The following is a 26,638-nucleotide window of genomic DNA, read 5'->3' on the forward strand; positions in this document are numbered from 1 at the left end:
GACCACTGCAAGTTAACCAAGTAGACATCCCACTGAAGTGTGACCAAATGCAGGCATGAAGAGAGAAGGGGAGGGAGTCTGCCTTTATGCTCACACCCACTCAGGTGATTAGGTCCCAGGTGTCCTCAATCCTGGGGCAGGTTCATCCTGCTACAATTTCATCAGAATGTCTACCTGTTAAATATGAGTGGTTACATCGGTGCATCAGAAAAGCGCAGTTAGTTTCATAACACTATAATATATTAATTTCTAACAATGTTTGTAAAAATAAAAGCGTTTCAGACATCCACACAAGTTTCTATTGAAATAAAACACAGACATCTGATCCCCGCAAAAAAAAAATGTTTGCACATAAATAATTTGAATGCCATCCATAGCCGCGCAACTTAGAAATTTAAGTCTTATTAAAACCCCTTTGCTTTGGATGCAGTAGCTCGATGTTTGTCTCTTACTCTGTAGTTGCGGAGTCAGAATGTCTGGGATCATGAGCGCCCCCTGCCATGAGGCCAGAGAACTGCCTGCCTCTCCTCCCATCTGTTCTCTGGTTTCTGATGCTGCTCAGCACAGGAAACACGTCACACACAGCTGGTGACAAAAACACAGAAACTTATATACATAAGCTAAATGATGGAATATCAGTTCATATATTAAATGTTTTTTAACCATTTTATTTGCAACATACAGACAGGAGGAGCATGTTCTCATAGAATAGCAGCCAGTGCAGTTAGTGAGAGGTTGATCAATCCAGGTGAGGCTCAACTGCTGCTGCGTTTCTGAGCATTTGAATGGGAAATTAAGAAAATTCAGCAAAAAAAATAATCAGAATTGGTTAAGATAAATGAAAAATAAATTCGTTATACTACAAACCACAGGGTGAAAATAGCAATCTAAATTATTTTAACATTATGACCTATGACCTATGACCCATGTCACTGACATCCATCCATTTTCTAACACCTTGTCCCGACTGAGGTCAGGAGCTGCTGCTGCCACTCCAGATTTTTTATTTTCATTTTGGCATTTTTCCTCACATCTTGCCTCCAGGTTTCTGATGCCCCTTTAGCGTCTCCTGGGGGCCACGCCCCAGACGTTTGGTTCCGTTGGTTCAGTTTGGTTCTGATGGTTCTGATGCAGGGCAGCAGCTGTTGTTGTTGACTGTAGTTCTGTTTCTATTCTCACTCTAATGATTCTCCTGCCAGCTTCTGTCCATGCGGCCTCTCTGAGCTCTGATTGGCTGAAGGTCAGGGCTGACCAATCACAGCTCTCTGTTTGTGAAAGCTCGGTCTGAACACACACTGGGCACGTGCACCCCCCCGCCCCCCATTCCCAAATACCCCACCCCTCTTCTAACTGCCCTCACACCGGGTATAAAGCTGAGCTGCCCCAGAATCGTGCAGAAACAAACCGACCCGTCTGGTTCTGATAGTTCTTCCTCCATCTTCCTCTTCCTCACCTCAGTCCGGTCGGCCATGGTTCTGTCCCCAGTCAACAAGCTCCGGGTGTTCCGGGTCGTCTTCTCTGACCCGACCAGAACCTTCTACAGCAGCGGGGACAAAGTGTCCGGCTCGGTCCAGCTGGAGGCCAGCGCCCCCTGCAGGCTGACGCGCCTGAGGGTCACAGCGGCCGGCTGCGCCCGCGTAGAGAGCCGGCGCCGCAGCCAGGAGGTGGAGTACCTGAAGTACGAGGACGAGGTCCGACTAGACCCGGTTCTGAACACAGGTGAGGAAGCTGCTGAATGGCTGCGTCTCCGAGTGTCTCCGTCCCCTAACGTCCCTCCGTGTCCCCAGATTCTGACGGCTACTTCCTGCTTCCTGCGGGGAAAACCTTCTGCTTCCAGTTCGGCTTCGAGCTTCCTCCTCCAGGGTGAGTCTCTGACCCGGACCACTTCTCTAGTTCTGTTTGGTTCTGTTTGGTTCCAATAGATCCGTTTGGTTCCATTTGGTTTTGATGGTTCTGTTTGGTTCTGATGATTCTGATGGTTCTGTTGCAGGCGGCTGGTCTCGTCCTTTAAAGGGAAGTTTGGGTCGGTGCGGTACTACGTGAGAGCAGAGCTGCACCGGCCTTCCCAGCATGCATTGCGGTGTGAGCGAGAGTTTGAAGTGGAGGAACCGCTGGACGTGAACCGACCCGACCTGCTGGTACGACCCGCACAGAGAACCAGAACCAACAGCATCTGATCCAAACGATTAGATAGAAAACTAAAGCTGTGGTTCGTGCCTCACATCCTGACCCAGATCTTCATTTTAATCCTGATCTTTCTCCTAACGCGCTGACCTCTGACCCTTTCTCCAGGCTCCAGCGGCGGCCTCCCGGCAGAAGAAGCTCACCTGCCTGTTCATCCCCGACGGCCAGGTGTCGGTCTCGGCTCAGATCGACAGGAAAGGCTTCTGCGAGGGCGAGGACATCAACATCAACGCCAAGTTCGAGAACACCTGCTCTCGGATCGTGGTGCCGAAAGCCGCCATCGTCGCCAGACACTCCTACAGCGTCAACGGGACCGCTAAGGTGAGCGAGGCCAGGTCAGAACCGACCCAGAACCTCTGGGATTCTGCTGCCAGGCTCAACTCCGGTTTCCTTCACAGATTCTGCGCCAAAAACTGACAGCGGTCCGGGGGAACCCCATCATGTCCGGCATGTGCGACATGTGGCAGGGGCGGAGCCTCCGGGTCCCAAAGCTGAAGCCCACTCTGCTCGGCTGTGACATCATCAAGGTGGACTACGCCCTCCTGGTGAGTCATCTGTGATGTCATCAGAACAGAGGGAGGGGTTCAGAAACCAGAGAAGCCTCAGGTGTTCCTCAGGGCTCCACGTTTGGCCCCTGCTAGTACCCGTTTCTGTGACGACACAGATGAATAAGAAGTGTGGCTGAACTCAGCCGTTATACAGATGACATCACAGATTACTCACACCTGTCCGCCCCCCAGGTCTACCTGCACATCCCCGGCAGTGAGAAGCTGGTGCTGGAGCTGCCTCTGGTCATCGGTACCATCCCGTTCAGCGGCGTCGGCAGCAGAACCAGCAGCATGAGCAGCCAGGACTCCGCCCCCTCCGGCCCCCCCAGCTACAACAACATCCACCAGGACCTGATTGTGGACGGACCCCGCATGCCGCTGCTGTACGACTACGATGGCGGCGACGACGACGACGACATGGGGCTCTTCATCAGGGTTCCTGAGGGGTGCTACCCCGCTCCGCCCGCCTACAGCGAGGTGAGGAACCCGAACCCGAATGCCACCCCTTCACTGCTCAGCCTGGTGGTGAGCATGTCTGACCTTTAACCTTTTGTGGTCTTCAGGTTGATGAAGATGCCGTTCACTCTCAACAGGTCTTCTGAAGGCAGACAGAAGGAGGACACTGTCCCTTTAAGTCTGAGGACAGAGACACCAAACGGATTGAAAAGACCAAAACTGATTCATCAAGGACTCAGACATATTTATACTGACCTATTTACATGACTCAGCAGTTTATGAAGATGATGACTCGGCAGTTAAAAGATGACCTGGGTGTTCCTAATGTCAAGGCAGTGTCGACTCTTTATGAAATCATGTTTATTGTTTGTAAATATTTTGGGGGGGTTTTCTACAGTAACAGGAAGTTACAATAATGTATATTTTGTAAATAATCAGATTTTTAAAAATTTTCTATTCATTGAATAAACAATAATGACATATGAATATATTTGAATCTCAGAGTTGTTAATATCTCACTCACCTCTGGTCGGACTGTGTGATCCGGTAAGTACTATAGCCCTGTCCAGTTTGGACACAGCTGTTACTGGTGATGGTTTCACATTTAGTATCGGTGATCTCGCTCCGTTAGCATTTCCGGTAGTAATAGCTTCATTACTGTGGTGTATAGGGTCCAGTGTTGGTCCGGTAACAGCTGTTTAGGGTGGCCTTGGTCCTGTCGGATTGGTGGATTTAGTACAGCAGGAAGTATAGCTCCTGTTAGCATCTCAAAAAGCATCCAGCTCTGCCCGTCTCAGCACGGCATTTATTTTTAGCTGGTTAAGGTAACATCACCAGTTAGACTGTTTGTTAGTTTTGCTGGTATAAATGACTCAAAGTGTTGTGGACAAATGTCCAGACCTCAGATTAGGTTGTTTTCCACTCCGGCTCTGGCACTGCGCTCTCTTTGCTTTTATGTAAGAAATTATCCAGATTCCCCTCACTCCCTTTTTTTAAATTACAGCCGACAATGACAGTGTGGCATTATCTAAAATTACACCAGTTAAACGCAATATGATAAACAAAAACTCAGGTAAAGTTAGCCTTCCTGTGTTTAATGGTGACCTCCATGGGTGAAAAGTATAACAAAAGATGTAGAGTTTTTAAGTAATTATGAGTTTTGGAGTACCAAAAAGAAGCAATTTCTTAGTTAATAGGAAAATAACAACATATTTGGTCCAACAAGTTGAGCTAATCGTGGACCCTATAAAGCTGCTTTACATTCATAATTATTCACCACATTATTGAGACATTTGAATGAACCAAAATCTTCTGGTGTTTCTCTTTCAAATAGAAACATATACACTTCTGGGACTGCTGCAGTTCTAGTAGTGGCTTAGCCCCACCCAGACGCATAGCTCCGCCCATAGATGTAGAAGCCTACAGGCAGTGGCGCAAGAAAGTGGGTATGCAGTGTATGCAACGCATAGGGGCGCTGTACTAGAGGGGCCACAGAAATGATGTGGGCAAATTTTTTCAACTGTTTGTGCATGTATGGAATGATCTCCTTCACCTCCCCTCCTCTCGCTCTCTCCTACCTCACAAGCCACTTCGGCAGGCGGTCCCTCCGGAACACACTGAGTTAAATTTGAATGTAGTAGTGGACTCGTCAACAGTGAGGTAAAGATTGAGTGGCAGGAAAAAACTCTGTGGGGTACAAAACAGAAAATGGGAGAGGGATAAAGATGTTGGAGGGATGAAGAAAAGCTTTTCAAGGTAAGGAATGAACAGGAGGGTTGTAAATATTCAGGTTAGCTCAAGCTAGCCTGTCAAAAAATACACATTCATCTCGTATTTAACTGTTAAATGTTGTGCCCCGTATTGAACAGATATGGACGCGATTTGTTCCGTATTTCTATAAATAGACACGCCTATCATACACATATCTACAAGAAGTGTAACAATAACGACCAAAATAAAACACAGGATATGTTAAGGTCAGCTAAATTGTCGTGGCGGGAGCTAAAGGACCCCAGAACGGTTGCCTAGAGACGGACTTTACGCCGCCGTGGTGAGCTGCTATCAAGCCGCGTCTTTCTAAAATATCCCATGAGTGGGATAACGCACATCCCAGGCTGAACAATTTCAGTGGAGTTGAATCCGGGCAAGTTAAAATAATCAATATGCTGTATCTTTGGCTCACTTGTATTTTAAAGGATGAAACAATGCCCAGTTTTTTTTGTTTCCTTCTTTTAGGCAGCAATTTATTCACATATTTGTATATTTATTATTATTAGTATTGATATTTTAATTAAAGATGAGTTGTACAAGTTTATTAGTCCTCAGTATGACTAAAAATATTGGTGATTCTTGTTCTAAGACTTGGCAGGGAGACATTTGACTCATTCATTAAATGTCTTTACTAAATATTACTACAGTGATATTTGTGACGTATCTGACGAGTCAGAACAGATGCAGTGTCCAGTCAGTAACTGTTATCCAACAAGGTCATCATTTAAATTAAAGGTTCATTTTTTACGTACTGCTGCATTTTTAAACCGTCTTAACACAAAATTCATGTCATTAGCTGTGAGGATGGAGAGAAAGAAGATAAGATGACAGAGGAAGAATCGGGACAGACAGCAGGAGGCAGCGATCGGTCTAATGCAGGAGTTCAGGTCCAGTCCTTCAGAACCATCCTGTCATTGTTAGATGTGTAACTTGGTTGTGTTTCTCTTTTGTTATAATTACACAAAATGTCTCTTATTTTTTGTTTATTTGTATTGTTCCCTACCTGACTGAAAATCTTTATCATTGTTTTAACCGTGTTACTTTAAGTGCGGAAGCCCCTCCTTTTTATTTCTTCTTCTGTGGTATTGTCTTTAAAATGTTTGCATCCCTTCAACACTCCCCCTACAGGAGAGGACTTGGAGCCGGCAGCCTGTAACAGTTGTTTTCTGATGTTGTTCTCGTCAGAATAAATCGAAAAATCATCTTTTTAAAGACAAGCCGTGTCACGGCCTGATCACTTAAAACCAGCACAACGCAGAAAGGATCCGCTTACAGATGCATCTCAACAGATCAGAACCGGCTCTGGGCCTGGTAGCGAACCGATCACCTGATCCAGGTGTTGGAGCAGTGAAGAGTGCAGTGATTTGCTTTTGGCCTTGGAGAACTTGAAGCTTAAAGCTTCCTGGTGTTTTTCTTCTCTGGTGACTGAAATTTTACCTAAATTGTCAAATAAATCATCTTTTGCAACTGGCATCAACTGTTTAGTGATTCTTACTGTCTTTGTGTTGCACCCGGTGCAGAATTTACCCTCAGTTGTGGATGGATTATAAAATAAGTAGCAGCAGATAGTTCATTCATTCATTGGTTCACTGATTCATTAAACTTGATCAGTTTTCTTCCAGAGAACATTCCAGAACTCTGAGGTTCTGTTCTGATCCATTCGAGCCAAAACAGGAACCTCAGGTCATCACAATAAAACACTTCCTGTCTCCTTCACAGTAAGAGCTCAGCGGACGGTTTGGACATGAGGACAGCAGGATATTTTTAGCAGAGACGTCCCAGCTGTCCCCGTCTCAGGTTCAACTTCTCGGAACCAGAAAAGGACGACGGGACCGTCAGAGGTTCTGGTTGATCGACCTGCAATTAAACTGTTCTGACCCGGTTCAGCTGGAACTGGACCTCCTGTTTACAGCTGTTGCCATCAGAACCTGCAACCCAACAAAACCACAGACAGAACCAGAACCACCGAGTTCTGGGTGAGCTGGAAGTGGGGCAGAAGCTGCTGAGCTGAACCGGGTTGACCGGGTTCTTCAGAACCGACATGTGCTGCACATCCACCCTCTCCCCTTTCTGCTGACCCGACCCCCAGAACCAGAACCGCCCCAGTCAGCGTCTGATTGGCGGACTGTTTGGGTCTCTGAGTCAGCGGCTCGGGTTTCCTGCAGACCAGAACCAGGGCAAAGGTCGCACACAGCAGCAGAGGGATCGGACTGGGTCCAGGTTCTGGTTCTGTCTGAAAGCAGTAGGACGGTTCCAGTCTTTGGAACCAGAACCAAATGGGCCGAGAAATGTCCAGAACTTCAGGAAACAGTCAGAACCAGCTGGAAATCCTGTACTGGTACCGACCCAGTCTAGGCAGAACCAGAACCATTTGAAACCCACCAGAACCAGCTCTGGTTCTGGTGGGTTTCAGCAGTTGTGGTGGGCCAGCAGGAAGCTTCATGGTTGGTTCCCCTGGGTCAGAAGCAGACAGATCCAATTGGGTCAGAACCATTACAAACATCACACTGATTTATTTTCAACAGCAAAAAACAATAAAAACTGTTTTTGTACAAAAACTTTAAGAACACTCCAATAAAATGGATCAGTCGGATCGGAACCAGGACCAGTTCTAGTAGACGGCTTCGTCCATGTTGTCGTCACTGTCTCCTCCGAAGTCCTCGCCGTTATCGAAGTACGACATGATGTAGTCTGTCTCCTGACACACACACACACACACACACACACACACACACACACACACACACACACACATTAGTTCATCACAGAATGTTAATAAAGCAATAATAAAATAATTCTAAAAGTTCTTGTGTAAAGTTTATTCTACTCTAAACATCTTTCAACTAAACATTATTTTTCAGAAATAAATTTAAATTTAATTGTTTGATGTTGCAGGTGAATGAAGGCTTCTGATTGGCTGCTGGGCGTCCAATCAGGAGAGCATTTGCAGCCAGACTGGATCCGGTTCCTGCCACTCTCAATATGGCCGACACGTGGCTGTAGGTAGCATGCTAGCGCTCAGGCAGGAAGTAGCTTTGGTCACATGACCTTCCTTACCTCCTCAAACTCCTCTTCATCATACTCTTCCTCAGCCTCGGCCTCCTCCTCCTTCTGTTCCTCGCCCTCCTCCTCAGAACTCTCCTGCTGCTCCTTCTTCTCCAGGGTCTGGAGGTCAAAGGTCAAAGGTCACATGGTATGCAGCCCACCCCACCTGTTCCCAGTCCAGACACTCACCTCCAGTTTGAGCAGCACCTCTTCTTTCTCTCCAACCTTCTTCTTCTTCTTCTGTCCCGACGGCGCAGCAGCCAGGCGGCTGAGCGCCGCCCCTGTGGACAAACAGCAAACTGCAGTTGCTGTCACTGGCAGGTAATCAGATTACTTCAGATGAAATCAGAGTACTGACCGTCTCTGGGTTTCCTGATTTGGACCCGTAGCTCTTTGGGGAATCTCTTCCAGTCTGAAACAAAAGCAGCAGAACCTCAGCAGGACCTCAGCTGGTTCCACCGGGTTCTGGATGACCCGGTTCATCAGAACCAATCAGTCCTGCAGGGGGAGCTGTTGGACACACCAGGGTCCAGACTGGAATGGTCTAGCAAACAGGTTCTGCCTACTTTGAGTTTCCGAACCAAGTCTGAATCGAGTCGGGTTCAGTGGACGAGAACCGAACCGAACTGAACCAAACTGTTCCTTATTGAAGGGAACTCACCTATGATCCAGTCAGTGAGGCCGTCCATCTTGTCACTCAGGTGATATTTATCTGAGTATCGCTCCACATCTGACAGGAAGTAGAGAGAGCTTTTCAGAATAAGAGCACAGCTTGGTGAGTCAGCTGTTGAATCCTGATTGGTGGGTTCTGACCTCTGTGGGCGGCGGCCGGCTGGATGAAACATGGCTGACTCCTCATGGCCACCCTGAAGTCCTGCTTCAGCGCAGTCAGGTACTCTGACTCCTCCCCGCCTGCCAGGGGGAGGGGCTTCTGCTCCATTACCTGGGAAACCGCACAGCATCAACTACAGCTCCCAGAGTGCACTGCTGCCCTCATTCTGGTTGTTTGGAGTTGGACCCGTCCAACAGAACCAGAACCACTTAAGGACAGGAGCCAGGTCAGAGGAAAGGGGGCGGAGCTTACTGGGAACACGGGTGTGGGCTGCTGCATGGCTGGAGGCAGGGAGTCGCCTCTGCTGGTTCCGACCGGGTCCAAACCCAGAGTTCTGCGGCCGCGTCCGCGACCCGCCATCGCCACCCAGACTGCTGGATCAGAACCAGAACCTGGACCGGGAAAATCTGGATCCTGAAAACACAGAGAGACAGAGCTTCAGTACCGGATTCTGACCCGACATGGTTCTGACCCAATATGAACGCACTGACTGGTCCAATCAGAACTCAGGACCGATTCTAGACCCAGATCTGAAACCAACCGGTGTTCTGTTTGCACGCGCACATCGATGCTACGTCACTACTGCTGACTCAGCAGATTTTTTATAAATCCGTCCTACCTGGTGAAGTTTTGTTTCATGTGTTTTATTTAATCGAATATTACGGTAAACTTTATTCAATTTATTTAATTCCTGGCTTTCATTAAGCTGCTGTATTACTTCATGTTTTTACTTTACATGACAGGCAGCTTGTAAATATTTTTATAAATGGCTTTAGTTTGTCGTCTGCAAAGTCGTTACTACTGTAAACAAGTCATTGGCGGTTAATCAGGACAAAATACGTTGTTTTCTGGGCTATTGTTTCTCTAAATTTGAAAATATTTTAGTTTAATTGCACTCTTTTTTTATTATTAAACTTTGCTAAATATATGTGGAACTGAAGCTGTGTAATAGCCGTGTAATATTAGTGTATATTAATCATATCCTACCATTTTAGGAACAGTGACCTGCGCAGTTCAGTGTCACATTGTGGCTGCGCTGCATTTGATAAAGTCTGTCATATTGCGGATTAATACGGGAAAAAAAAGTTACGGTGAGCTGTTGTCTGTTTAATTTAATTCCAACAAAAACGTGTTTCCCCTATCTGATACTGATTTATTCTTACAAACACCTCTGTATTTAAAATATGCTAAATACTAAAATATTTTTAACACTTCTAGTAAAAGATTAGTGCATACATCTATAGCTTTTCATTTTAAACAGGTAGGATATTCAGATGAAGGAAGTGATCATGTACATAAATTGATCCAATGCTAAGCTAATCATAACGGCTAAACTTCCACTTCAGTCACTCTAATAATGTTATCCAATATATTTAACATTAACAAGTTGCTGTAGTTTCTGTTTGTAAACATGATGGTAACACCGACAGATAGACTTAGCCATCTATCCGTGCTACTGTAGGAAAAGCGCAGATAGTGAGAACATCGGTTCTGATCTCTTTCTGATCTCACTCTAACCGAACCGGACCCTGATCCAAACTGGAGAGTTCCGAAACTGATCATGAACTGGATCTCCGGATCAGAACCTCCGAACCTTTTAAATAAAACTACAGAAGAAGTTCTCATGTCAGAATTCGAGCGGAACCTCAGTCTAAACTCTAATGGTTCGGTTCGGTTCGGTCTGTTCTGACCTTTCAGCGGGTTCTGGTTCCGGTTATAACGGATCTGGTTCCTGCAGCCGAACCTTCATCAACTTGTCCAGAACCTTTCAGAAAAAAACCCGTCCTGTTTCAGAGGTCTACTTCCTGTTTACATCCCGCCACGCTTCTTCTTCTCCTGCTGCTGCAGCCAGAGCGGCTCTCTGCCGCCACCCAGCGGCCTGCAGAGGTTCTACACTTCCTTTCTGTTTCAGAACCAGAACCAGCTTTAGTGGCCCGGTTCGTTTGGTCCGATGTTTCTCTTATAGCTCCACATAGAAGATTCAGGTTCTGATGCTGCAGAACCAGTTCAAACCCAAAACGGTTCTGGTTCAACTGGGCCTCAGCTGGGAGGCTTCACTGCTTCCTCAGAACCAGAACAGAACCAGCAGCTAAATGGATCCGACATTAAATAAGTCAAGGTTCCTCCTGCTTGGATCAGCAGAACCGGGCTGAACCAGAACTTGTGGACTGAGAGGAAGTTGAAGGATTGGATGGACTGGTTCTGACTAGCTTTAGTTTGAACCTTTTCTAGAATCTAAAGAATCTGACAGAAGCAGAGATTGGACCCGTTGGATGGTTCTGATGATCAGAACCGGTGAAACGGGTCAGAACCTCAGTGTGGTTCTGGTTCTGTTGTTCTGATGCCATAAAATAAAAACTCCTCTTTCTCCCCCTCCTTCCTTCTGTCTGACCTTTAACCCCTCCACCCCCTTACGCCCCTCCCACATCAGCCAGGCGTCTCCGGGTTCTGGTTCAGTTGGAGCCTGACTTCAGACGGAGCAGCAGCGAGGAGGCTCTGTAGTAGAACCGGGTCAGAGCCAGAGGAGAACCGGGTTCTGTAACAGGGAAGAGAAGAATCGGGAGGCTGAAGACGATGATGAAGATGTTGATGATGCTGCTGGGACTCTGCTGTTCAGGTCAGACTGTGTTTCAGAACCAAAGGTTCTGTTCACCAACCCAATGCCAACAGAACTCTGAGGTTGTGGATCTGATTCATCTTCTGGTTTACATTCCCTCATCTTCATCATTTCCTGGTTTCTTCCTGTTTGTTCTGAAGCTTTTCTGCTTCAGCCAATCAGAGCATCACATTTTTCATCTGACCAATAAAAACACAGCACTGTGGTTTAATGAAAATCTGTTTAAAAGCTGCTGAAAGGCTGATGCTTAAATCCGATCGGATCAGAACCAGAACCATCATCATCACTGTTGTTTCTCTCTCTCTTCATCTTCCCTCCATCATTCTCTCCTTTTTCTCCATTTTCTTTTGTCTTCACTCCAGTTTCTACTTTCAGGCTCCCAGTTTGATCTGCTGCTGGTCAAACTGGGAGGAACTGGTCCAGTCTAAATCAGTGTTTTCAGGTGTTTCTCTACTGCCACACCTGGATTCACTCAGTTCTTCATGGTATCGTTTGGATCAGCTGTTCTGGAGCAGAGGCTCATCTAAAGCTGCTGACTGGGGGCCCGAGGACCGGGCAGCACTGGGCTAAAGTCACCCAGTTTAACCCGACCCGGGTGACTCACCTGAACAGGAAGTGACCCGTCCAGCAGCAGACTGAAGGACATCTGTCCAGGGGGGGTAACGGGGGGGCTGTCTGGTTCTCAGGGTGCTGAAGGATTTACCCCTGGGGGGGGGTAATTGTTGGAACCGTGAAGTTCACGTTCAGAGTCGGGGGGGCGGGGCCTGGGGGGGCGGTCTCATGACCTCCTGATCTCTGGGCCCGTCTGGTGCTCAGGGTTGGGGGATGTGCAGTCAGACCCCCCCATGATGAGCCCCTCCCCCTCAGGAAGGGGGATGATGATGATGCTGGACCTTCAGCTCCATCAGAGCCCCGTTTTAACGGCGCCAGCATGTCTTCGTAAAGCGAAGCGGGAGCTGCCAGCACCGACGGCGGCGACGTCACACAGATGGAAAAGGAAAATATCTCACAGATTTTAATATTTCCATTTATTTACGGCTCATGGAAACATTCACTGTTTAATGTTAGATTTATTAGAAATAATTTAACCTTTAGAAATTTCCCAGTTATGCTTTGATACCATGGTTATTCATCACATAATAAGTTGGAAAAAATTATAAAACTTAAATTTATTACAGAATTTTAAGAGTTTTAAAGGTTTTGGGTAAAAACTTAAATCGATTCTCCAGAAAAATAAACGACTAGTTACAAAAACATCATGAAATATCAAATCCATCACTATGGCAACAACACAGTCTGGGGTTGCTGGTTCGATTCCGCATAGAAAAACACTTTGACCCATGTTACCATGTTTTCAGGTGTTTTATTCTGCAGCGACGCTTTGTGTTTTTATCAATGTATCTGTTATTATCTGGTTCTGGTTCTGGTTCTGGTCCAGAACCAGATGTGTTCAGACCAAAACCTGGATGAGGAACGGCCAGGAGGTTCTGGTGGGTCCGACAGCTGCAGGGGGATCGTGTCTGGTCTGGTTTGTTGTTCTGATTGTTTTCTTCCATGCTGGGGGGTCAGAGGTCAGTCAGCTGGGGGAGGGGTGAGCGCGGTGGGGGTGGGGGGGGGGGGGCAGACTGCAGCTGAGTTCAAGTGCAGCTTCACAGACCAACCAATCGGATGCTCCAACGGTCTGGAAGAACTTTATGAAAGTAACTTTAGTTCATTCATTCATTCATTCATTCCAGTTGATTGGTTATTGGTGCAGTGAGCTCAGCTACTTATTATGACCAGTTTAGATGTTTCTATGGAAACCAGCAGAGCATTGTTGACCCGACCAATCTGATCAGAACCTGGTTCCGCCCAGTCAGATCCGGTCCAGCTTCTGTCTTGTTCTGCCTCCTCTAGACCATCGGTTCTGGTTGGGTTCAGTTTGAAGAACCGTACCGAAATACCAACCCAGAACCTCCGGTCCTGGAGGGCCGCCGTCCTGAACCCTTTAATGTTTCTCTGCTGCTTCACCTGGACAGAATGATCCGGTCATTGAGGTTCTGGAGAACCGATCCACACCAGGAGGAGGTCATGAATCCTGCAGGACAGCGACTGGAGGACTGGAGTTTGACACCCCTGAGTCCTGAACCAATCAGGCGCCGCTTTGAAGTGGCTCAGCCAATGAGATTGCAGACATTCAGTCACCTTTAATAACGACCTCAGCCCACAGGTGGAGCTGTGACGTCACACCAGGCGGGCTGGTCACATGACATCAGGGCTGATGCTGCGTTCACACCGACCTGAAGCGTCTGACGTGCGTTAGGATGAGTGAGAAGAACCTCGCTGCAGCTAACAGGAAGGGCGGGACGAACCGCTGTCCGTCTCAGACCCTATTTGGAAATGGGACCACTGCACTCCGGAAGTGAAGGGGGCGCTATTTCCTATATTATCTGTTTCTCCCATTTATATCTGTGATATATAAACACTAGTACCTGTACTGTCACTTTAAGAGAGCGTCTTATGACATCAACACTGTCCTACCTTCAGGTGGCGCTAGACTGCCTGAGGAAAGGGGAATTCTGACTCCAGTGGACAGAAGAGCTGCATGTTAAAGGGCATTTTTATTTCTATTGTGCAGACCTCTGGCAGCAACCTGCATTAAAGAGCAACCAGCAACTCCTGTGGTCTGAACACATGGAGGTTAACCGCCTGTATAAGACCAGGTTATCAGTAAAGAACACTAATAATATACACCGGTTACATTTGCTTATTCCCGAGCCCTAAAACCTGAACCCACGACTCATTAAGTCTGCAAGCCACTTAAAAACAAACAAGCCCAGAGATGCTGATAACAATCGGACTTGATGACCGAAACTCTAAACCAGGGGTGTCAAAGTCAAATGGACGGAGGGCCAAATAAAAAATTTAGCTACAAGCCGAGGGCCGGACTGATCGAATGTTCATTGAAATTTTTTTAAATGACGCATATAGTCTAGTGAACCTAATTGAACCTACTGAAAACCTAACAAATATATTCCAATATGATCAGATAAATAAAGCAATATTTTCTTATGGCTCTGTCAGTAATCTTTAATTTTCAACAGACACAACTGAAATATTTTTAAAATATAATTGGATTGAAATACAATAAAATAAAGTGCAAAAATCTATTAATCAAAAACAACACTTTCATCAAGGAGAAGTAACATGCAGTGAAAACAAATATTAAACTTTAACTTTTAAACTTGAACTGAGTAAAAACTCTAAATATGTGATTGCACAGTAATGTTCACTTGTTTGAGGTTGAGGGTGATACTTGGTGGTGTCCCATCTTTTCCACAAGTTCATCAATGTTCGGGGTAAGGCTCTGAGCTGAGGAAATCCCCAGTTCTCAGTGTCCACCTTCCTTTTTGCCATTTTTGATGGGTATCTGAAAGTTAATTTTACAGTTATGCTGACACTGCTGTGCTAATAACCCTTCTAGACCGGACGCGTCGCCGGCGACACATCTACATTTGCAGTACCGTAATTCCGCCACACGTAGCGCTAAGTGGAAAAATTCCAACGGTTTCTGAAAGGGGAGACGTTGCACTTTCCAGCAAGTATCGGGTTAATACGGTAACTTCAAAGCTGCAGCTGCAGAGAGTGTAATTAATCCGGGGGGCACTCGTTTAATAGACGGTATATTTCGGCAATAACTTGGTGGATATTGAAAGTTCCGGTTGTTATGAATACATGGGGAAGTACATCATCTCACAGAACATTTAAAAAACTACTTACAGTTCAAATAAGGAAGATATTTTTTTCCAGATGGGGTGCCAGCTTGCGGTCTGCGGGCCGGTTCTAATAATAAATCAAGATCATCCCAGGGGCCGTAAAAAATCTTCTCACGGGCCGGATGTGGCCCGCGGGCCTTGACTCTGACATATGTGCTCTAAACAGTTCCTGTTTTTCCAGCAACAAAATGCAGCTCTCCATTGTTTATGTTTCTGTCGGTGCTGATACTGTCGCACAGAAACGGCGGTCGCTCCCCAAGACGCCGAGAGGAAATAAAATGAAATTACAAAATGAACGCAAAGTGATTTCCATGAGTAACTGTAGTCTGATTACTAGATTTGAAATAGCAACACGTTAGATTACTGGTTGCTGTCAGTAACGCGTTACTGACGTCACTGGGTGTGAGCAGCATTAGCTCCGCCCACTCCCTCGTGTGGCGATTTAAGGAGTTTGATTTTAACCCAGAGTTTTACCTGCAGGCAAGGAATGCTGACATCATCATCCTCCTCATCATCATCACCTTCATCATCACCTTCATCAGTCTCCATGGTTCTCATTCCTCAGTAGAGCCTGCAGTGAGTTGAGTTGTGCCCTGAGTTTTGCCTGCAGGCAGGCCTTATTATCACCGTGTGCTCCAGCTGAGGCCCCGCCCCTTTCCTACCTGCCCTCCAGGTGTGCTGGGAGCCTCGGAGCTCGCCTTCCTGATGGAGCCCAGGGACGTGATCGCTGTCAGGGACCGCCCCCTGATGCTGCATTGCCAGGTAGAGGGGGAGGGCCCCGTCAGCATCACCTGGAGGCATAACGGTGTTCCCATAGCAACCGGCGACAGGGCGGCGGTGCTGGCCAACGGCACGCTGCTCATCAGGAACTTCGCCAAGAGGCGAGAGAGCAACGAGTCGGACGCCGGCGAGTATGACTGCGCGGCGGAGAACCGCTACGGGTTGCTGATCAGCCGCAAGGCGCGGGCGCAGCTGGCCTGTGAGTCACACCTGCACCATGTGACATCATGCCCTACCTGCAGCACACCTGAACTGACCTGTCTCCATCCCGCAGCGCTCCCAAAATTCCTGTCCCACCCACAGTCCCTGGTGGTGGACGAAGGGGGTGTGGCCAGACTCAGCTGCCAGGTGAACGGGATTCCTGAGGCAAACATCACCTGGCAGAAGGACCGCCTCCCTCTGAGCACCGCCGACCCCAGGTGACCCTCCTTACCTGCAGCTCCTGGCAGGCGTCCAGAGCCTCGTCATAACGTTTCCCCCGGTCGTGTCTGCAGGTACACTCTGCTCCCCAACGGCGTCCTGCAGGTGACCGCCGTCCAGCGTTCCGACGGCGGTCTGTTCCGCTGCGTCGCCTCCAACATGGCCAACACGCGCTACAGCCGCGAGGCCCGGCTGTCCGTCACCGGTAAGGGAACCAGCTGAGCTCTCTACCTGATCGCTGGTTCTGGTGTCGGCAGGTCTGGGCCGTTTTATTGATGGGTTCTGATTCTGTGGGTCCAGTTGCAGGGTCCAGAACCTACAAGGAGCCTGTCATCCTCTCTGGACCTCAGAACCTCACCATCAACATCCACCAAACCGCCATCTTGGAATGCATCGCAACAGGAAACCCGCGCCCCATTGTGTCCTGGAGTCGCCTTGGTAACGCCACCATCACCTGTCAGCTCTGCTGACCTGTCTGTCAGCTCTGCTGACCTGTCCTGTCCTCCACCACCAGACGGCCGGTCCATCGGCGTGGAGGGCGTCCAGGTCTTGGGGACGGGGAACCTGATGATCTCGGATGCATCTCTGCAGCACTCCGGGGTCTACGTCTGCTCCGCCAACCGGCCCGGCAGCCGGTCCAGAAGAACTGCGCTGGGACGCCTGGTGGTGCAAGGTACATCGGATCAAACCAAGTTTAATCTGAACAGCACATTTCAGAACAAAGTCATGCAGCACAGAATCAACAATAAACCATGATATTGAGTTCCATCTTCACATTGATTATTGATTACATTTCTAATAAAACTTTAACAGTCTGGATTTAAAGGAAGTCAGTGTTTCAGCTGTTTTACAGTTTTCTGGAAGTTTGTTCCAGATTTGTGGTGCATAGATGCTGAATGCTGCTTCTCTATGTTTGGTTCTGGTTCTGGATGCAGAGCAGAACCAGAACCAGAACTTGAGAGGTCTGGAAGGTTGATACAACAGCAGCAGATCTTTGATGTGTAGTGGTTCTGATCCGTTCAGTGATTTAGAAACTAACAGGATTTAAAGTTTATTCTCTGAGCTACAGGGATCCAGTGGAGGTTCTGGAGAACTGGGTTGATGGGCTCTAACTTCCTGGTTCTGGTCAGAACTCCAGCATCAGCGTTCTGGGTAAAGAACCGACTCTGGACCTCTGGCCTCACAGACAAACTGGGCCGATCCAGAACCAATCGGATCAGACAGATTCTGAATTTAAGTTGGTGGTTTTCAGTTCTTTGTTGGAATCGGTTCCTCTCGGAGAGAGGAGCGTAGCAGCATGACTGCAGCGAGCGCTCCGCATGACCCCAGCCAGGAAAGGTTCATCTGCACAAGCTGGTACTGTTGGATCCGCCTCCCACTCCAGCAGAACCAGCAGGCTGCAACCAAAGGGTTCTGGTTCTGGTCCAGATGAAGGTCGGTTAGCTTTGCTCAGCCTGAGGTTGGGGGGTTGTGGGTTCAGAGGTCAGGCAATTAGCATGTTGATTAGCATAAGAAGAGACGCGGCGCACAATGAGGATCTGGTTCCCACAGCGGCACCGTCTGTCTCGGCAGAACCCGACCCGGTCCGACCCGCCCTGTCGCTGAGCAGAGCCTCTGATGGACCCATTTATCCTGGTTCTGTTGGGCTGCAGCAGAACCTGAGTCAGTACCACCTTCTGTTTGTCACAGAACCAGGTCGGTTCTCTGAGGCTGTCTGAAGAAATGAGGAAGATGAAGAATGCAGCATCTGGACCAGAACCAGAACCTGGACAAAACTGAACCAGTTTTCCCAGTTTGGGTCTTTATCGGAACCATCATCATCATCATCTTCATCCCTATGTGTGTGTGTGTGCGCGTGTGTGTGTCTCCATGCTTCATAGAGCATCTTTATTTCTCTGCTAGTGAACCCCCCACCCCCACAATCTGCCCTTTGACCCCTGACCCCATCCCCACCCCTTTCTTTGCATTTAAAGCCAAAGGGGCGGGGCTTCAGAACTTGTGAGTGGGGTCTCTGGGTTACCGTGACGACAGGCGGCCAGAGGCAAGACAGCACCTGTCTGTCTGCGGGGGTGCAGGGGTCAAAGGTCAAAGTGTAGTTTAAACACAGACACAAAGAAGTTCAAGTTCAGAAAGAGAGATGAGTTCACTGACGGGACGACAGCGTGGGAAATCCCAGAGAGCGGCCCCCTGATGGAGCAAAGAGGCGACTGCAGCTGCTGCTCTTCATCATCATCATCATCATCTCAGTCCCACAAAGAAAAAACTTTATATAGCAGAAAGACAGACATTTGTTTATTGTATTGCTATGGCAACCATCTCCAGTTTTATTGTCCTAACAAGCTGCAGCTCTGGAGAAACTCCTGCATCACAATCCTCTCGAAGCTGCAGGGACCCTGTTTCCAGCATACGTTTTCCTTCCACCTGACTTTCCCTCCATGCAGAAGGCGATTAAATATTCAGATGTTCTCATTATACTTATAATATTTAGTTTTTTTTCATCAGAATTTCACAGTTTGAATGAATCCTGAGGTTTCAATGAGTGGCTTGCCCTGTTACCCGCGCCCCTGCAGGAGGCTTCCTGCTAACGCTGCCGTGTCGCTCTGCAGCTCCTCCAGAGTTCGTTCAGTGGCCGCAGTCCGTCTCCCGGCCAGCAGGGGGCAGCGCCGTCTTCAGCTGCACCGCCACCGGCGTCCCCCAGCCGCACCTAATCTGGCTGAAGAACGGCAAGCTGCTGGCACCCAGCGCCAACGTCAAGCTCACCAACGCCAACACGTAAGGCTGCTGGGGCCTGAGACCGGGCCGGAACCGGGCCGGAACGGTTTCTGACCCACTCTGCCCCCTGCAGGACGCTGGCCATCACGCGCATCTCCGCAGAGGATGAGGCGATCTACCAGTGCATCGCGGAGAGCGGCGCCGGTACCAACCAAGCCAGCGCCCGGCTGGCGGTGGCCCCGGGGCCGGCGCTGCCTGAGGCGCCCACCGGGCTGCGCGCCGCCACCCTGAGCGCCACAGGTTTACGGCTCACCTGGGACCGGCCCGACCCGCTGGACGCTCGGCGGGTCATCGGATACGTGCTGCACATCCGCAGGCTGGGGGGTAAGAGCCGGGCCGGGTCAGAACCGGGCCGGACGCTTCTGTCTAGCAGGTTCTGACTCTGCTGCGTCCCCAGAACACGACGGCGCCGAGCTGCAGGAGGCCGTGGACCAGAACACCTTCAGCCACGACGTCCAGAACCTGGAGGCCGCCACCAGCTACCGTGTCTACCTGAAGGCGTATTCTGCTGAGGGCGGCAGCCCGCCGTCCGCCACCGTCACCGCCACCACACTGGGCGGAGGTACTCACCTGAGACTCACCTGAGACTCACCTGAGACCCCCCCCCCTCACCCCTGTGTTGCTTAATGTCGTTCTCTGTCTGTTCCACAGTTCCCAGTACTCCCAGTTTCTTCACCAAGGTGCTGAACCAGACAGCCATGCAGGTGTACTGGGAGCTGCCCAGTAAGCCAGGGAAGGTGGAGGGCTTCAGGCTGCAGTATCATGGGGTCTCCAACCCCGACATCCAGGGGCAGGAAGTCTTCCCAGGACACATCAACACTCACACCATCTCCAACCTGGGTGAGCAGCAGCTAATGCTACAGAGCCAGGTGTAGAAGTGGAGGCCCCGCCCCCTGATCACCTGGCCAGGGGGCCCAGGCTAACCTGCTGTGTGTGTGTGTGTGTGTGTGGGTGTGTGTGTAGAACCAGCAGCGGTTTATGAGATCCAGCTGGTGGCGTTCAATGGGAACGGAGACAGTTCGTCCGCTCGACGCCTGGTGTCTCTGGCAGAGGGCGGAGCCTCAGCAGCAGGTAGGTGGAGCCTCCAAGGCTGAAACCAGTTTGCCCAGTTTAGAAGTTAACCTGACAGCTTTGTTGCCCCCAGCTGGTGCGAGCTGTAACTGCGACCAGTCTGACCCGTCCAAGTCGACGCTGCTGGTCGGCGTCCACAGCGGCCTGGCCTGCGTCCTCTGCTGCCTGCTCTTCATCCTGCTGGCGTACAGACGCAGGTACATCATCATCATCATCATCATCATCATCATCATCTGTCTGCTTCCTCTGTCATTATGACCTGCAACTTTCTGTTTCTGTTCAGTTTTATCTGCAGAAAGGAGAGGAGCTGGGAGACTCCAGCCACCCTGGCTGCAGTGAGAGGGGCTAAAGGTCAAAGGGCGGAGAGCGTTGAGCTGAGCCAGGTGAGGAGAACACCTGAACAATTAGCTTCAGACCTGGTCACAATTATTCAGCTGAATCCAACCAGCCAATCACAACCCAGCTCTGGCACAAACATTAGCATGCGCTAATCTTCATATTTCCCATCAGCCAATAGCTGGCTTTCAGTCACGCCCCGGAAGACGCGTGAAATTCAGAGAGCAGAACCTGGCTGCAGCAAACAGGAAGGGCGGGACGGACCGGTGTCAGTCTCAGACCTCATTTGGAAATGGGACTATTGCACTCCGGAAGAGAAGGGGGCGCTATTTCGCGCTATTGCCTCCCCTTTTTATTTTCTTTTGAAATCTGTGATATATCTTTACGTTTAGGAAGGAGTTTCACTCTCAGCATGTATTTGAACAATTTGAGAATAGAACAAAACAGTTAGTAACCTACAGGTAAATGTTATCATTTAGTTTGGTTAAGAATAATTATTGCACTGTCAATAAATGATTTCTAATAGATGATCTTAGTTCCCAGAGTAACAGTAACACCTTCATGAACTCAGAGGGTCACACTGAAAAAAAAAAACAAGATGGCTGCTCTCTGCTCAAATATTTCTGCCATCTTTCATGTTATTTCATTAAACAGTTGAGACAGAGCAGTTTTTGGTTTTTACCTGTTATTGAAAGTTTTCTTAAAAGATTGTCTGTTATTCTGCAGCTCATGTGACCAAACCAGCCGAGGAGATGAAAAGTTAAAACTCAAGTTAGAACGTTAAGTTTTAACATTTTAACTCAACAACCTCTGGTTAGGTAACCCAAAGATCTCTGGGTCTCCTAAAAGAAAGAGTCTCTGAGAACAGTTCTTAAAGGTATAGCCAGTGTTTCCAGCAAAGTGGAGCTGACTGTCCAGGAACGACACAAGGAAATTAAAATTAGCCTCAGTTTCAACAGGTTGGCCATCAAGTGAAACTGGGATGACTTTCAGGTTTTGTTTATGTCATTTAATTAGCTCTACTTCCTTTAGAAAATGAAAAGGTATGTTCTTTTGTGAGGGAATTTATGTTTTATGGTTCCAGTAATGTAGTAGTAGTTTCAGGTTGGGTCAAATTTAGGATCAAAAGAAGCATTACATGGCTGTCGACTTGTTTCTGCCAGGTGAGTTGTGCTATTTTAAGTAATTAGTCTATGCTAACGATGCTACTGCTAACAACAAGCTAAGCCAGGTTATCTCTATGAGCTCGGATCTCCTGGTAAATAACTTATTGAGCTTCTAAACCAAATTCATGCTGGAGTTGTACGTTAATGTTGAGTCGTTGCTGGATTCAGGTCCAATGCAGGTCAACGATTCGCTCCAATATACAGAACCCCCCTGTAGTTCGTCTCCACACACGGGGGAACGCTTTCTGGATAGGTTGTATTTAATGTATTTAGCTTTTTTAGCACTAAAGTCCCATTGAATTAGAGTGACCAGATTTGGGTTTCTGACGGGGGGTACTTGATAACCTCCCCTCCCCCCAAAAAGATAATAATAATAATATTGTGTCTCGTTACTGACCTTATACAGTATGGAAAGCAGAGCTGCCTTCTGCTGCAGTGACGGCTGCTCTGTCTGACTTTGTCACAAAGAAATCTGTGACTTTAGCCGAAGAGCTTTCGCCTCTGGCTGCTTTCACGTGTTTTGCTGAATTCACTGCACTTGCAGGTTGTTGGCACCTTTATTTGCCACAGACACATTAGTACCTGCCTTACACGTCAAACACTCCGCCTCATAGGGATCACGACGAAAGCACGGGAATCTTTTCTTTAATTCCTTCGTAAACACTTTCGTTTAGGCATTTTTGCCGTAGAATCGGCGGACACACATGTTCTACCGCCTGTCACACTTAAGGTTTAACTAGTCTAGCGGCCGGTGTACAAGTCAACTCAGCTATCTTTACTTTTCCCACACAAACTCACACACATAATGCAACGTGATTGGATTTGGGGAGAAGGATGTGACTAATTTACCATACAAAGAAACCTGGAATGGAGTAGTGGAACGGAGTGGCAATGTAATCACAATGCACTGTAAGCTCTGTAATGTGTTTTGAGGCAGTTGACCAAAATCCCGGACAATTTTTAAATTCCCCCCGGACATTTTTTTAGGCCTGAAAAGTTGGACATGTCCGGGAAAAAGAGGACGTCTGGTCACCCTACAATGAATAAACATTATATTTTCTGTCTGGGAGTCGGCATTGAGCTAGCTGCTAACAACGTTAGTACTCTGAGTACAACCAAGCTAGGGCATAATAATCTAAAAATAACATATCTACCTCACATCTGAATGCTTTTTAAATGATATTTAAACGATGTGATTCTTGCCTGTTAGAAACTCGGCGCTGCAAACTCTGGCATTGTTAGTTTCTGTGCCGCCTGTTTTTAACCGTAGATTGTTGATCCACTCTCCTTTAGCATTAGCTTCAGCTATAATATGTGTGTTTGGTTCTGATCAGAACCATCAGCAGAACCAAGCTGATCATCACCTTTTGCTCCACCTGCAGAGATGTGACTCCGCCTCTCCTCCAGTGACCGTCATGGTCCAGTCGAGTCGATCTGCTGAATCTGGACCTGGATAACCCCCCCACCTGGACCCCCCCACCTGGATAACCCCCCCACCTGGATAACCCCCCTCCCCCACATGTACCCCCCCCCTCCGACAGCCACCTTTAAATGATGAGGCTGCAGAGACTGACCGCTCTGTTCACTACTTCTCTCACATTGAGCCAAAGCTGAGCCCCTCTGACCCGGTACCATGATGACCTGGTCACATTGACCCTGACCCCTGACCCCTGACCCGGACCGTCCTCTGGGATCAGAGTCACTTCCTGCTCAAACCAAAACCTTTTTTCTTTAGTTTGGTGTCGTTTCCGTTTGATCACCAACTGTGCCAAGTTCCCGCTGATCTGACCAGAACCAGGCCTCAGAACCACCTGAGCAGGTAGCGGACCTGCTGGGCCTCTGGGGCCAGAACCAAAGGGATTACCACGTTCTGGCCAGCAGGTGGCAGTAGAGTTCACTCTAGGTCAGAAAGTGGAGGAAGAGCTGCCCCCTCCACACCTACACCACTACCTCAGGCTTTGACCTCTGACCTCCTGCTGATCAGGCCAAGCTACCTCACAACCAAAAGCTCCATGATTGCCCCTTGACCTCTGAACTCTGAGCTGCTGCAGAGGTGAAGCAGGACAGTTTGGACACGGTGGACACGTCTCTGTGGGACGTCCTCACCGTCTCTTTATGAACACATAAAGGCGGGCGTGGCCACTTCCTGTCGGCCATGTTTCAGCGTACTTGTGCCGTGCTGGAGCCAAATATTAACACGCTGAACGGCATCCAAAGAGGAAGTTCTGACCCAGATTCAGTTTGTTTTCGCTCTGAAGAACAAAGGAACCAAAATGACGAGTTTCTATTGGACGACGAGTCCAAACAACCAAATGAGAGACAGATGGCGACACCTGCAGCTCCACCTTCACCTCTGACCTCCGAGGTTCATATGTAGAACCACAGAGGGCCTGGGAGTTCACAGAGTTAGGTTACATGTCTGTACGGTGACCCCTGACCTCCGACCCTCTATCCTCGGGGTCACATGTCCGCTCTGCCAGGAGCTTCTTGCTGCCTTGGTGTCGGTTCTGGAGTGACCCGGTTTCATGCAGAGCGAAGCCTTTAATGTCGCTAATTATTCTGGTTTTCTAGAACTTTCTTCCGTCAGCTGAGTCCAAGTTTCAGTCGCCGCCATCGGCGGCGGACAGGAAGCTCTGCCAAATTCTGCTGATGAGAAAACAATTCCCGTAGGTCCAGAACCCGACCCGTTTTTACTCTGTTTGTAGATGAAAACTGCTTCCAGCTGGAGGAGATGGACCGGAACCAGGCCCAGAACTGGAACCAGAACCTTCCAGCTGGAGCAGCTCTAGAAGTTGTAGATCATAGAGATGTGAGGCTAGAACCAATGATGAAATGCTTTAATGGTTTTCTAGTGAAGCGCGGAGCTTTAACTGATTCTGATGGAGATTTTTGTCTGTTTTGAATGAATTTTCTGGAATGTTTGAATATTTTTCTTGCTGTTGGAACAAGCAGCCATTTTTCTCTCTGTTGTTTAGACGCCAAATAAAAGTTATTCATGTAGAAACTGGACTGAAGTTCTGCTTCTTTTCACTCTGAGCCCTGTTCTGGTCGGGTCCACGTTGGCAGGATCTAATCAGATGATCTATAATAAGTAAAGTGAACATTTTTAAAACCTGAACGGACAGATCGACGTCCATAAAGAGCTTAGGTCAGGGGTCACCGACCTCTTAGAGACTGGGAGCTGCTTCCCGGGTCCAGAGGGGCAACTGGTTTGATTCAGACATAAATATTGTTGTCTCAGCCTTTATAACAATATTACATATATGTATATATGATTATATTAATGTTAGGGAATACTGACAATAGTTATCAGTAATAATTTATCATGGCAGATATGGTTCATTACCATCATGTGAGGATAGTAATGAACTACAGGAACTACAGGAGGATCAGAAGTTCTTAGTTCAGAGTTGTGAGTTTGATTCCCTGTTGGAGATTTTCTGTCTGATTCTAAATTGTCCAAAGTGACTGAGAGTCTGGATTGTTGCAGCTGCAGCTGAACATCTGGAGGCACTGAGAGATTTTCCTTTAGATACAGACAGAAAAGTTATTATTATTTTATTATCCAACCCTCTTTACTATTAACTAAACTGTGGAGAAAAAAAGTTCTTTTGTGCCAAAACATTTTGTATGTAGCACATCAGTGTGAGTCTGTGGGGGTCAAAGGTCAGCCAGAGCCTGAATCTGTTTGGTCAGATTATTTTTACTGTGAACTAAAAATGATGAGTGGAGTTTGAATCTCCTGTTGTTCTAAGATCCTGAGTTTTTTACAGTGTGCGGTTCTGTTGGGTCGCCGGTTTATTATTATTTTTTTGTGGTTTCGTGAACTGAACAGCTGACGGGTCGCCTGTTGAATAAAAATGTCCGACAGATCAGAAGGTAAAACTATCACTGACCTGCAGGAGAACAACCAGATCTCCATCATGTGAGTGTTGAACAAAAGCAGCACAAAACTAAACCACTGAAGCAGAACACACTTTGTTTTATTTTAACACAAACGATGTTAAATAATAAAGACATGGAAGTGAAGCCTATAAACCCAGTAGATCCACGTCCAGAGGAGGATGTAGATTCCAGGTCCAGGTGGTGTCAGAGTCCAGAGGAGCAGAAGGTGAAGCAACAATGTTTGATTCATTGGGGAACGTTTCCACTAGATTAAATGGTTTAACCCTCAGTTTTAGCTCCACGCTCAGGAAGAGCAGCAGAGGTCAGTTAACTGGTGACCCATCAGCTCTGCAGGTCAGGAAACATCAAAGAAACTCATAAACCGGCGACCCAACAGAACCGACCCGGTAAAAAGCTCCACCGGGATCCAAACGGCTCTTAGAACTACAGGAGGTTCAAACTCTGATCATTCAGTTTTATCTTACAGAAAAAACACCAAATAAACAAAAGCAAACTGACCAATCAGATTTAGGGTTAGGCATGACCTTTGACCCCCACAGACTCAGACGTGAGCTACGTACAAGATGTTTTGACACATAATATCTTATTTCTCCACAATTGTGTTAATTGTAAAGAGGATTCATAATAAAAATGTCAGAAATTATTATTTTCTTTTTTTACTTGAAGGAAAATGTTAAAGTAGGCAGAGAGGGAGCAGCCTGCAGGCGCCGCCGCCCTCCGATAAAACCCTGCAGGCGCCGCCGCCCTCCGATAAAACCCTGCAGGCGCCGCCGCCCTCCGATAAAACCCTGCAGGCGCCGCCGCCCTCCGATAAAACCCTGCAGGCGCCGCCGCCCTCCGATAAAACCCTGCAGGCGCCGCCGCCCTCCGATAAAACCCTGCAGGCGCCGCCGCCCTCCGATAAAACCCTGCAGGCGTGTGACTGGTTCTGAACTTTAACCATGGAAAAGAGTTTTATGCATAAAGCAATTTATTTAAAA

At 48.0% G+C, this 26,638-nt stretch overlaps 3 protein-coding genes and 1 long non-coding RNA gene across 6 annotated transcripts; 3 read left to right on the forward strand and 1 right to left on the reverse strand.

The window, feature by feature from the left end:
• Positions 1 to 1,386: 1,386 nt before the first annotated feature.
• Positions 1,387 to 3,673, forward strand: LOC122830894 (thioredoxin-interacting protein-like). Its single transcript, XM_044116660.1, has 7 exons — positions 1,387 to 1,719; positions 1,788 to 1,863; positions 1,991 to 2,138; positions 2,293 to 2,505; positions 2,583 to 2,729; positions 2,925 to 3,209; positions 3,296 to 3,673. The coding sequence occupies exons 1-7, from the start codon at positions 1,470 to 1,472 to the stop codon at positions 3,332 to 3,334; spliced, it is 1,158 nt and encodes a 385-aa protein (XP_043972595.1). The 5' UTR covers positions 1,387 to 1,469; the 3' UTR covers positions 3,335 to 3,673.
• Positions 3,674 to 4,645: 972 nt separating this feature from the next.
• On the forward strand, positions 4,646 to 7,311 carry LOC122830896. The gene is made up of 3 exons (XR_006370612.1): positions 4,646 to 4,943; positions 5,755 to 5,845; positions 6,087 to 7,311. It is a non-coding gene; the product is annotated as an uncharacterized LOC122830896 (long non-coding RNA).
• Positions 7,312 to 7,451: 140 nt separating this feature from the next.
• Positions 7,452 to 16,445, reverse strand: polr3glb (RNA polymerase III subunit GL b). 2 transcript variants are annotated; one of them, XM_044116662.1, is made up of 8 exons: positions 16,421 to 16,445; positions 9,088 to 9,249; positions 8,817 to 8,946; positions 8,665 to 8,733; positions 8,362 to 8,415; positions 8,193 to 8,284; positions 8,016 to 8,123; positions 7,452 to 7,656 (listed from the first exon to the last, which is right to left on the reverse strand). In XM_044116662.1, exons 2-8 carry the CDS (start codon positions 9,193 to 9,195, stop codon positions 7,570 to 7,572), a joined length of 648 nt encoding a protein of 215 aa, XP_043972597.1. In that variant the 5' UTR covers positions 9,196 to 9,249; positions 16,421 to 16,445; the 3' UTR covers positions 7,452 to 7,569. The 2 variants fall into 2 exon arrangements, with proteins under 2 accessions (XP_043972597.1, XP_043972596.1); XM_044116661.1 differs by lacking the exon at positions 16,421 to 16,445 and adding an exon at positions 10,527 to 10,671.
• On the forward strand, positions 11,254 to 25,238 carry LOC122830893 (immunoglobulin superfamily DCC subclass member 3-like). Of its 2 annotated transcripts, XM_044116659.1 has the most exons (15): positions 11,341 to 11,452; positions 15,688 to 15,783; positions 15,881 to 16,186; positions 16,262 to 16,406; positions 16,482 to 16,612; positions 16,708 to 16,845; positions 16,922 to 17,080; positions 19,014 to 19,179; positions 19,253 to 19,503; positions 19,577 to 19,741; positions 19,831 to 20,019; positions 20,143 to 20,250; positions 20,324 to 20,447; positions 20,534 to 20,633; positions 23,135 to 25,238. In XM_044116659.1, exons 3-15 carry the CDS (start codon positions 15,913 to 15,915, stop codon positions 23,207 to 23,209), a joined length of 2,025 nt encoding a protein of 674 aa, XP_043972594.1. In that variant the 5' UTR covers positions 11,341 to 11,452; positions 15,688 to 15,783; positions 15,881 to 15,912; the 3' UTR covers positions 23,210 to 25,238. The 2 variants fall into 2 exon arrangements, with proteins under 2 accessions (XP_043972593.1, XP_043972594.1); XM_044116658.1 differs by lacking the exon at positions 15,688 to 15,783 and having other exon boundaries at positions 11,254 to 11,452.
• Positions 25,239 to 26,638: the final 1,400 nt, after the last annotated feature.

The sequence above is a fragment of the Gambusia affinis genome, linkage group LG05 (assembly GCF_019740435.1).
Source record: "Gambusia affinis linkage group LG05, SWU_Gaff_1.0, whole genome shotgun sequence".
Taxonomy (NCBI): domain Eukaryota; kingdom Metazoa; phylum Chordata; class Actinopteri; order Cyprinodontiformes; family Poeciliidae; genus Gambusia; species Gambusia affinis.

Coding starts and splice junctions, on each gene's coding strand:
- polr3glb (XM_044116662.1), bottom strand. CDS start 9,195: ATGGCGGGTCGCGGACGCGGCCGCAGAACTCTGGGTTTGGACCCGGTC. Junction 8,416..8,664: donor CCTCACTGACTGGATCATAG/GTGAGTTCCCTT, acceptor CTTTTGTTTCAG/ACTGGAAGAGATTCCCCAAA. Junction 7,657..8,015: donor ATGAAGAGGAGTTTGAGGAG/GTAAGGAAGGTC, acceptor TGTGTGTGTCAG/GAGACAGACTACATCATGTC.
- LOC122830893 (XM_044116658.1), top strand. CDS start 11,410: ATGATGAAGATGTTGATGATGCTGCTGGGACTCTGCTGTTCAG. Junction 16,613..16,707: donor GGCCCGGCTGTCCGTCACCG/GTAAGGGAACCA, acceptor CTGTGGGTCCAG/TTGCAGGGTCCAGAACCTAC. Junction 19,180..19,252: donor AAGCTCACCAACGCCAACAC/GTAAGGCTGCTG, acceptor TGCCCCCTGCAG/GACGCTGGCCATCACGCGCA.
- LOC122830894 (XM_044116660.1), top strand. CDS start 1,470: ATGGTTCTGTCCCCAGTCAACAAGCTCCGGGTGTTCCGGGTCGTCTTC. Junction 1,864..1,990: donor TTCGAGCTTCCTCCTCCAGG/GTGAGTCTCTGA, acceptor GTTCTGTTGCAG/GCGGCTGGTCTCGTCCTTTA. Junction 3,210..3,295: donor CTCCGCCCGCCTACAGCGAG/GTGAGGAACCCG, acceptor TGTGGTCTTCAG/GTTGATGAAGATGCCGTTCA.